At 37.4% G+C, this 10655-nt stretch overlaps 2 protein-coding genes across 10 annotated transcripts in view; both read left to right on the forward strand.

The window, feature by feature from the left end:
• The window catches only part of spire1b (spire-type actin nucleation factor 1b), a 79847-nt gene extending 74352 nt beyond the window's left edge, over nucleotides 1-5495 (forward strand). For 5 of the 6 annotated variants that reach the window (XM_032517766.1, XM_032517767.1, XM_032517769.1 and 2 more), the window contains 2 exons: nucleotides 745-1076; nucleotides 2222-5495. In XM_032517766.1, the coding sequence (XP_032373657.1) occupies nucleotides 745-1076; nucleotides 2222-2471 (582 nt within the window). In that variant the 3' untranslated portion in view covers nucleotides 2472-5495. The remainder of the gene's footprint in view (nucleotides 1-744; nucleotides 1077-2221) is intronic. The other variant, XM_032517768.1, reaches the window with a different exon arrangement.
• A 995-nt stretch (nucleotides 5496-6490) lies between these two features.
• The window catches only part of drc9 (dynein regulatory complex subunit 9), an 8348-nt gene continuing 4183 nt past the window's right edge, over nucleotides 6491-10655 (forward strand). The window contains exons 1-8 of one of the 4 annotated variants that reach the window (XM_032517776.1): nucleotides 6491-6615; nucleotides 6891-6935; nucleotides 7532-7661; nucleotides 7797-7831; nucleotides 7925-8047; nucleotides 8254-8338; nucleotides 8454-8615; nucleotides 10313-10387. In XM_032517776.1, the coding sequence (XP_032373667.1) occupies nucleotides 7533-7661; nucleotides 7797-7831; nucleotides 7925-8047; nucleotides 8254-8338; nucleotides 8454-8615; nucleotides 10313-10387 (609 nt within the window). In that variant the 5' untranslated portion in view covers nucleotides 6491-6615; nucleotides 6891-6935; nucleotide 7532. Of the gene's footprint in view, nucleotides 6616-6857; nucleotides 6936-6991; nucleotides 6997-7333; nucleotides 7396-7526; nucleotides 7662-7796; nucleotides 7832-7924; nucleotides 8048-8253; nucleotides 8339-8453; nucleotides 8616-10312; nucleotides 10388-10655 lie in introns of those variants that run through there. The other 3 variants (XM_032517777.1, XM_032517778.1, XM_032517779.1) reach the window with 3 other exon arrangements.

Raw genomic sequence — 10655 nt, forward strand, 5'->3', positions numbered from 1 at the left:
AACAGCTAGCCAATGAGAGCCTGGCTATCAGCGTCCTTTACCCAGCTCATGAATAGTAATGAACATGACATGAGCAACATGACATCAGACTGACCCGCTTTTTTAAGTGGATTTATTTCTTTTCAGTGGCTAGAGCTGACAGAGAAGGTAGCAGTTCATCTTCACATTCACAACATAACACAATTTACAAATGGACCTAACATATTTCAACAAATGCAATTTAAAACAATTTTGTGTGGCAGGGCATCTTTAATAAAATCCAGAAATTGATCTTTTAATATAAGCCTTTTCACCATGGATGTATCTGTCATGTAACCTGGTGTATTATTAAAAGAAAAATCATTTAAGGGTTGCTTCTTGCTTGTATAATTTATAGCATAAACTCTCTAAAAAACTCCTTTATATCCAAGAAAAATTGATATTAAAACTCAAATTTCTCTAACCTGATTGATTGATCAAACCAAATAGGAAATGTAGTCGAATCGGGACCTTGTGAATCAGAATCAAATCGATTCAGGACAATGATTGGTGATACCCAGCCCTGATATGGAAGTAGTTTGATGAAATATTTTTACCGAAAACACACCTAAACGCCTTACCTCTGATCTGTGAAGTGAGGACATGACGTTTCATAATAAAAAAAAAAAATATATATATATATAGCCCTATAATTTTCATCAGTATTCTTTCTCAGTAATCATCATGCTTCTTCTCAGTCACATTCATGTCTTCCCTCTCTAACAGATGCGGTTGCCATCCAAACCTTATTCCAGCTTGCCCATCTACTCCATTGGCTCGACCAACACTCTCCCCAGGGAGAGGGTGAGTGGCATGGCTGCCGTAGGACAGGGACTCTCAGTGGTCGGAGGGCCAGGGTCGGGGCCAGGCTCGGGGCCGGGGCCGGGGCCGGGGCCGTCAGCAGCAGGAAGGGCCACGGAGTCTCCCACTTTGAAAGTAGAAACAACAGGGGCATCTAAAGGAGCTGGAAAAGCCTCTGGAGCAGCAGCTGCTGCCGCAAAGTCTGAAAAATCCTCCGGAAGCCCGAGGCGCCACAGCATCCACAAGACCATATCCAAGTAAGAGAGAAAGCTATTTCCTAATGTAATGCAAACTCTCCTGTATTGAGTTTGTGGGATATAATGGTAGAGCGGCCCCCATAAGATCAAAACACACACTGTAAAATACAACATTGAAAAAGTTCCAAAAATGCTGCGAATCATAAAACAAAAAACTGAAAACACGTATGCTCATAATCACAAAATGCAGAAACACTTACAGAAAATGGCCTTCAATCGTAGTATTTTCTTCATATACTGAAAAAAAATTTTTAATACAGGCTTCTACCAAACAATTGGGATGTCCATTCATGGTATTTGTACAGAGAGAAAAAAAAATCAAAATTACCAAACCTGTTATAATGCTATTATATTATTAATATAGCAATAACAATAATAATGTGTTAGTATACCAACAGATGTAATTTGTTACCATGTAATAAGTAGTATTAATAGTACTACATTAGTGTTATTTCCAAATATTTATTCTAGATTTTTTACATTACAGTAATTTGAAAACATCTCAGAAATGACAAAAAAAAAGAAAAATCCTACATGTATCATTTTTTCATCAAATGTGTATTGAAATAGCATTGAATAAATGGTGTTCAAAGTGAATATTTATACTTTTTTTATTTCATAAATAATTGCAAATGTATTTATCTTAGCATCACTAACGTTACCTTGATAACAAAATGACATTTATCCCATTTCAACAGTTTGGTCAAGCATGGCTTGGCATTATTTAAGCATATATATATGTATATACTGTATATACTGTGTATATATATATATACACAGTATATACAGTATATATTTATAAATGTGTGTGTGTGTATATGTATGTGTGTGTGTATATGTATATATATATGTGGATATATATATGTATATATGTATATATGTGTATTATATGTGTATATATGTATGTGTATGTATATATCTTCTATATATACAAGTATATATATATATATGTGTATATATATATGTGTGTGTGTGTATGTGTGTAATGGATGAATGGATATCTCTTTCAGTTTAGCGGCCTTTAGCTTACAACTCGTTGGAAGTTTAAACAATTGGTCAAAATCAACCAAACTGAAACAAAATCAACAGAAATAACAATAATATTACATAATTATAACGTCTCCTGCTGTCCTCCTTCCATGTAGGCTTTCGAAGCACGGCTCTCTAAAGTCCCATGAAGAACTGGAGCTCCCCTCCGAGCTGACAGAGGACTGGGCCAGCATGGAGGTGTGTGTAGACTGCAAGAAGTTCATCTCTGACATTATCGCCTCCGGCAAGCACAGCCTGTCCCTGGCCACCAAGAGGGCTCGCCTAAAACGCAAGACCCAGTCCTTCTACTCCCCTAAAGGGAGGGAGGAGTACCGGCCCTCTGAGCGGACAATCAAGGAGATCTAGAACTCTCACTCATCTCTCTTTCTGGCTTCTTTCAGCTACTATGGCACAATTATAAAGTCTCAACATTGGATATGAACTGTGAAACTTCAATCAGATAAAACTGTCAAAATGGCGGACGTGAAACTCAGTGGTGGACAGTGTGGTTTTTGTTGCCGTGTCCTGAGCACCGTGTACAGCTCCTTTACACCTCAGCATACTGTGGATCTGCCAATCAAATTTCTTTTTTTTTACAGCAAATCATAGACAATCCTTTAATCTCTGGCCACAGGCTTTTGAGTGGAGATGCGAAGAACTGTTGAGACAACAAATGGCGTCCGAGTGGAAGGACTTCCCTCCCCTCTAGTCATCCCAACTCACATTCAAATCAACAAGCACAAGACAGAAGGACTTCCTCTGGCACTGGCACTGGCACTGCAGCCGACACCAGGCCGGCAGAGGGATCATATTGTACAGTAACTGACACTCAAGAAAATATGGAATATTAAACTGTACATTTTATATGGGCTTTATTTTAGTATTTTCCACATTTGTTTACGGTAAATGATTGTTCAAAGAAGTCACCCTCCGCTTTTAATTTTGACTTTTATTTGGCTGATGATGCTCCATCACTGTCCTCTTTGCTAAGCACACTTGAAAGCATGCATATCTGTTTTTCTATTTCCTCACATCCGTTTTTGCTGTTTTTTCTTCTTCTTAAAAATCGGTTTTCATGCTGATTTAGTGCCAAATGATAACATCTTTCTAATCTATGTCACCCAAAGAAAAGTGATGTCCCCCGACGTATGTTTGCAGTTGTCATGCCACAAAACTATAAGACAACCTGGGCTAAACGTTCTTATTAAAGCCTCTGAAAACGTGGTTTCAAATCTCGATATTTCAAAATGAATAATCAGGACTAAATTAGCATTGAAAGTGAAAGTGCTCTGGCAAGTAGACTTGTAAGAGACAGATTATCAAAAAGAAAGGTGAACATTGAAGTTGCAGAGGCTGATATAGTGTATCCCTTCTGTGTGTGTGTCTCTGTGTCCATTAGTCCCTATATGGGTCAAGCTTAAACAACATTTCCCATGATGCAACTCCACCTTTGTTAAAACGTTCCTGACTAGTAAATACCCACAACTTTCTAAATCTACAAGAATCTAAGATGAGTCCAAAATAACCCTGATGACATCATCAGGGCAGCTCCCTCCAGAGCCACAGAAGACATTTTACAACTTGTTTTCACAGACTTCTCCTCCTCTAAAAATCTTCTCTAATCTTTGTGTCAAATCTGAGAATATCTCCTATAAACCAACTGTCAGTTTAAACATAGCTAAATCCTGATTGGTGCAAGGAACTACATGACATCATCTGCGTCCAACCTAGCCCCGCCCACTTCAACAAGTGAGAGGAGCTTAAGCCAAACAAAAACCACAGAAATCGCTCATAAAATAACCCAAACTATTCTAAATTTAACAAAAGTTTCTGTCACTGGTCGTGAGAAACCCACTAAAAACATAAATTAAAAAAAATACATATACATATGTTTGTTTTTTAGGGCCTTTAAAGCACATTTCTTAACCATACGTTCATGTTCATCTACAACTTACTTAAATAACTCAGATGTGCAGAAAAGCGGGTATAAAAACATTATTACCTGCAGTACTATGTGGAAGATCTTACCTTTAAATAATTTACATGAAAAAAAATATATATATATATGTATATTTTTAGGGCCTTTAAAGCACATTTCTTAACCATACCTTCATGTTCATCTACAACTTACTTAAATAACTCAGATGTGCAGAGAAGCGGGTATAAAAACATTATTACCTGCAGTACTATGTGGAGGATCTTACCTTTAAATAATTTACATGAAAAAATCGACATATTTTAGCATTTTTTAATGTACCTTTGCATTGCAAATAAATAGCATATATTAACTAATTTACTTTTCTTTACATTAAGTTCCTGACTTGTATTTGTGTAAGGATTAGTCATATGAAAGATCCTTTACACAAAATATTGCGTTTTTCAAGCAGCGGCAATATGAAACTGTACACACTTCCTGTCTCCGAAAAGGGCGTGGCCTCATTTGAACGTGTACTGAACGTTATGTGGATGGATGAAAAGTAATATTTGAATAATGTATTCATATGTTCTTTTGCTAACGTTTGGTTCTTACAGTACACAGCCAAAGGACATATTTATTAGTTTTATTATTTATTAGATTAGTTTTGTTAGGGCATTCAAGATCTCGCGAGAGTTGGGTCCAGAGACAGAAACAGAATGTTCTGGAGATAGGTGGCTTGTAAGAAATGGCGCCAATTATATACTTTTGCTCATAATCAGTGTTTACGTTCACGAGACGCCCACGTGACACAGATCCAGGAAACTACTCTGAGTTGGGGTGTCTCGGTTCTAATAAAACCCCTTATATTCATGTTTTTTCACAGTTTATGAAACCCTAATAAGTATACAGGCAGCAAAAAAATAACATTATTGCAACATGCACTATAAGTCTAAATGTAATGCCTTTATGATTTCTTCATTCAGAGTCTCATTGGCAGAAACGAATTACCTGTCTTTTAGCCTGGATGTTTCTTTTACTCTTCATCACATTCCTCATCTTCCTCCTTAAGATATTTCTGCCTTAAGAATTGCCTTTTATAATCACGCTCATATGTTGAACATTCATCTACTGTAACTGTACATACTTTTCTAATGGTTTGTTTGTAGATCAGGTGTGTGTGTGTGTGTGTGTGTGTGTGTGTGTGTGTGTGTGTGTGTATCTGTGTGTGTGCGTGTGTGTATCTTGACAGTGAGACAGCTGTAGATCCGTGTCTCTGAGAGGGGAACTACCCCAGTACCGTGTGTGCGGGGGAGGAGTAGGACGTCCACAGGAGAAACCTCACAGCGTGACTGCATCATGCATGTACTACGACGTAGCTTGTACCCTCAGTCTGTATTACCTTTAAGCTGTAACTCCCTGCAGAGAGCGCAAAAAACGACGACTACAACAATAAACTGTAATGCAATACTTGATCTAAGTATCTGTGTCTTATTTGTTCTATATTTAAAAAAATATGCAAAACCATGTTTTTCTTTCTCGTGGAAATGGGTGCTAATGTCCCGCCAGGCAGGTCAGGATGATGATGGTGGGAGTCTATGGAGCTAGAACAGTGACATTGACCTGTGGTATTGAAAACAAAAATCGGCATTGAAACAATTGATAAATAAATCACAAGTTATGATCTCACAATTCTATTATTTTATTTCAATTTGACATTTTCCCTGGTCTTCAGTTTCAACTTTTTGTCACTGTTTTGGCGTGGAGAGGAGGGGCTTGAGGGGAGGGACAAGGAGGGTGGGGGGGGTTCAAAATAATCTGATGCGAATGTGGGGGGGGGGTGAGATGTGCAGGTGAACAGTGGTGTGGTGCTGCTGTCACACCGAATGCATGCTCATTTTACAACAAGAGAAAAAAAAAACGGATTATTATTTAACTTAAAAATGGTTAAAAATGTAACATTATCCACTATTGCTATAACGACAGGTTCACCCATAAGTGATGGCAGCTAATTCTTTTTTTATTAAAACTTTATCTTGTGCGGTAGATATATTATTAGTATTCTTTTTAGTAGTAGTAGTAGTAGTAGTAGTAGTAGTAGTAGTAGTGGTAGTATAATTATTATTATACTTTAAGGTTAATTTATTGTCATTCCACAATTCAGGGTTGCACAATGTTTTTTTTAATTTTTCGTATTTTTTATTATTTTTTATTATATTAGTATAATTATTATTAGACTTTAAGGTTAATTCCAATGTTAATTTATTGTCATTCTACAATTCAGGGTTGCACAACGCTTCTGCTGTGTCATTCACAATGCAGATGTACTGTATAATAACTATCTAAATAAATAAAGTAATATGGATAAGTGGAAGCAAAGCCCCGTTAATATAATAAATCCATGACGAAGGCGAGTAGGAAATGCTGCTGTTTTTGTCATGTTATTGCTCTTTCAATAAAGTTGAGTGACAAAAAAGTATGTTACCATAGTGACATGTAAACTGTCAAACTATATAAAATGATATTTGTTGTTTGTTTTGAATAATAAAGCATGGTTCGTCCAGAATGAGAGTGACTGTTACGGAGGGAACTGGAGTAAGTGACTGTAACAGTTAAGTAACGGTAGCTAGCTAGCTAGTAGCTGGTCTTTCCCATGGGATGGAAAGTTCTCGTAAACATTAGCTAATGTTAGCACCATGCTAGCTAGCGCTACAGTAAACTATTAGGGGGGCGAGTAGGAAATGCTGCTGTTTTTGTCATGTTATTGCTCTTTCAATAAAGTTGAGTGACAAAAAAGTATGTTACCATAGTGACATGTAAACTGTCAAACTATATAAAATGATATTTGTTGTTTGTTTTGAATAATAAAGCATGGTTCGTCCAGAATGAGAGTGACTGTTACGGAGGGAACTGAAGTAAGTGACTGTAACAGTTAAGTAACGGTAGCTAGCTAGCTAGCTAGCTGGTCTTTTCCCATGGGATGGAAAGTTCTCGTAAACGTTAGCTAATGTTAGCACCATGCTAGCTAGCGCTACAGTTAACTATTAGGGGGGCGATTCCATATATATACTGTATATATATAACGCTATATATCTTAGTTTGGTTTTACCTTGCTTACAGACGAAAGTACATGCTTTGTGTCTCTGTTGTGTCAATGTATAGTATAATATTTTTTTTTAATCCTAATGTATGTATTAGCAAACTTGCACACTGTATTTATCAATGGGATTTGAAGAGTTTTATCTGTTGTACTACTTTTAATACTCTTTATATTTGTACTGTTGACTGTAACCTTCTTATTGTTGTTTTTTAGGTAGACAATTTTAAGATCTCCCCAGGGACACAAGATAAAAAATAGCCTTTTGGCTAATTCTGGTGCATTTACAGCAATGTTAATTAATGTACACTGTACCTGTCAAACAAATTAATAAATTCAATTAAATTGCATTACCAGTTAACTTTACCTTACTATTCATCAACCGTACCTGTCTGTGTGAAACACATTGGACAGGATGTCTTTATCCCGGACTCAGAGTGTGAGAGTGGCAGCTGTGTTGGAGGACTGTTGCGACCAGTTGGACATTCTGGGACATACCCTGACAGTGCAGATGGACAGGGAGCGAGGCACTGCAGCAGCACTGGTGACTTACTGTGTTTACAGTCCAGATGCACATCTGTCAAACAGCTGGCAGCTGCTTTGATCTGATGATGATGTGAATGTTTTTGTGCTAGTTTATTCTCCATTTTTTGTGATTTGTGTGTGTGTGTGTGTTTAGGAGAAAGCCAGACTGGCCAAGCTGAGAAGAGACTGGTGAGTGAGTAGTGTACAGACAAACAAGAAAAGACATTATGTTGCTTAAACATTTTTATGGACTAAGTTGTCTCTTTGGATCTCTCCCTGCAGTCAGTCAATCTCGCAGCAGGTTTCTAAGCTGCATTTAGAGCTGGAGGAAAAGCAGAGTCTCAGCTCTCTGCTGCAGGTGGTGGAGGACGAGGAGCAGAAGAAGAAGGCTAATAACACGAGAAGGTTCATCAGTGCATTATTTGGAAACAATACTTGTAATACTAATCATTACAAGAATACATAACCTTAAAAGGGGATTTTTGTAGACATAATGCTTTTTTTAAAAGAGCAAATGACTGCTAGTAAGAAAGGGTGGAAGAAGGGGGAAAATAGAGAAAGATAGGAGGAATTTTGTGTTGTATAAGTAATGTGAGTGTCTCTCCACCCAGAGAAGAAAAGATTAACATGGAGAAACAAAAAGAAACTCTACTGAGACAGAAAGAGGAGCTCAAACTGAAAAATGAGAAACGGACGGTGAGAAAGTTAGAGCAGATCCATAAACCAAATCTGTCCTCGTGAATTGCTGTTCGGGTTGAGTGAGAATCTGTAAATCTGGGTGCATAATCCAAGGTGTCCAATCCCCCACCAGGAATTACACTGGCTGGCCAAAGACCTGAATCGTCAGATGGATGAGCAGTCATTCAAGACTGCCAACAAGAACAAGCTTATGGAGAAAAAGATGGAGATGCAGCTGCAGCAGACACAAAGGGAGACCAGTGAGACTGAGAAGCTGCTGCAGGACAAGCTGGAGGTGGGTCCAACAGTCCGTCCATGCCAGTCCTGTCCTGGTTAGTCCCACACACCCACGATTAATCCAACGTGCAATATTTAGTTGTTTGAACGTGTAACATTTGGTTTCACATTTTTTATTCCTCTTTCTATTATTATTTGAACAGTTTTTCTTAGGATACATTCTGGAATAATGATCCATATCACAGATTGTTTACAGAAATGTCTATTTTCAGTGGATTACTTTATTTAACGTGATCGTAGAAGGTGCAATGTGTAGCTGCTGCTGTTAAAATGAGTCAAAACAGAAAATACTTCATTCCAATCCGATCCACTTTATATATATAGCACAAAGTTTCCAAAGTGCTGCACAAAAAGATAATACACAATAAACAGATAACACAATAAAAGCAATAAAATAAATTGAAAAATAAAATAACTAAAATGCACTGCCAGCACACGGTAAAAATATGCAAGTATACAAATAAGATCATCACTCTACCTGGTGTTAAAAGCCAAAGAAAAGAGATGGGGTTTAAGAAGAGTTTAAAATGGGACAGAGGCAGCCCATTCCAAAGTTTTGGAGCAAACACTCGGTCCCCTTTGAGGTTAAGCCTAGCTTTAGGCACCATCAGCTGACCTGAGATCAGCTGGGAGTGTAGCGGTGAAGCAGCTCAGAGAGGTAAGGTGGGGCAAGCCTATTCAAGGCTTTAAAAGCAAATAAAAGAATTTTAATAAGAATCCTCAAATGGACGGGCAGCCAGTGGAGATGAAGCTAAAATAGGTGAGAATGTGCTCATACTTGCTTGTGCAATGGAGGACCCACTAGCCCCCATATATGGTGCATTACGGTAATCCAGCCGAGTGGTCAGAAAGGCGTGGATTACTGTCTCAACACGTTTTTGGTTTGATTTGTAGTTCAAACAAAAGTACAGATTTTTTTTATTGGAATATTTTTTTTTTATTATTAGAACTTTAGCTGGTAACACTTTATATAATAACCATCATTAATAGATGGTAAATTGATAGTTAATTCATCTTTATCACATTGTCATTTGTTAGCAAACCGTCATTTTACTGTTAACAAGCAATTCAATTATAAATAATAAAATATTACTGTAAATTAACAGTTACACACATTATATCCCTCATATACTATATTAGGTATCGGGTAATGATTAAAAAAAATGTTTGTAAGCCTTTATGAAACCATTTTTAAAACATCTATATAAACATTACATAGATAGATGGACCAAATGTTCTTAACACGTTGTTAACGGTTACTAGTTGGTTTGTAAACGTCTATAAACAGTGTCTGGATGGTTATTATGAAGTTACAACAGATGACTAAAATACCTTGTTAATTATACACCTAATACTTTGTTAATAGTTTATCAATATTTTTTGTAACTCACCCTTTGGAGCTCCATAGAATTGCAGTGTCTGGCAAAAGAAAATCGTAATTCCATTTTTCCAAAAATCGTTCAGCCCTACTACCTACCAAGGAGTTGTTTTCAAATTGATCCACTGTCAGAGTCCAGACCTGAACAGCAACAGTACCAAAAACTGTGTCCTCCGTCTGTTTCTCTCTTCCCTTTCTGTCCAAAAACGGAGGACTCGTAGCTTTCTTAGCATGGTCTAAAATGAGCATACATACATTTTTCTCAGACTTGTGTTACAAATCTACACTTAGTCTTTTGTTATCTCCTTCCCCCTCAGCTGCTGCAGGATAAGGTGATAAAGGAGAGGAGAGTTCATGAGGAGGCAAAGAAATTCCTGCAAAATCGACATAAGGTTGGGACAGCAACACCACTATAAACAACAGACTAATGTTATTACAATTATTATGTAGTTGTGGCTTTTTGGAGTCTAGACACAGTTTTAGACACAGATATTGTGATAATAATTGTCCAAAATGATGAAATTGCATATTTTCTTTAATTTAAAACCTAACCTAACAACCCCCACTGTGGGAAAACACTGTGTTGTTGAGTATCACAGTTTCCTTGCTGGTAGAGCAAGCTTGAGGCAACGAGGACTGTCAGAACGGGGGGGGGGGGGG

Source organism: Etheostoma spectabile, chromosome 6, assembly GCF_008692095.1.
Source record: "Etheostoma spectabile isolate EspeVRDwgs_2016 chromosome 6, UIUC_Espe_1.0, whole genome shotgun sequence".
NCBI classification, from domain to species: Eukaryota; Metazoa; Chordata; class Actinopteri; order Perciformes; family Percidae; genus Etheostoma; species Etheostoma spectabile.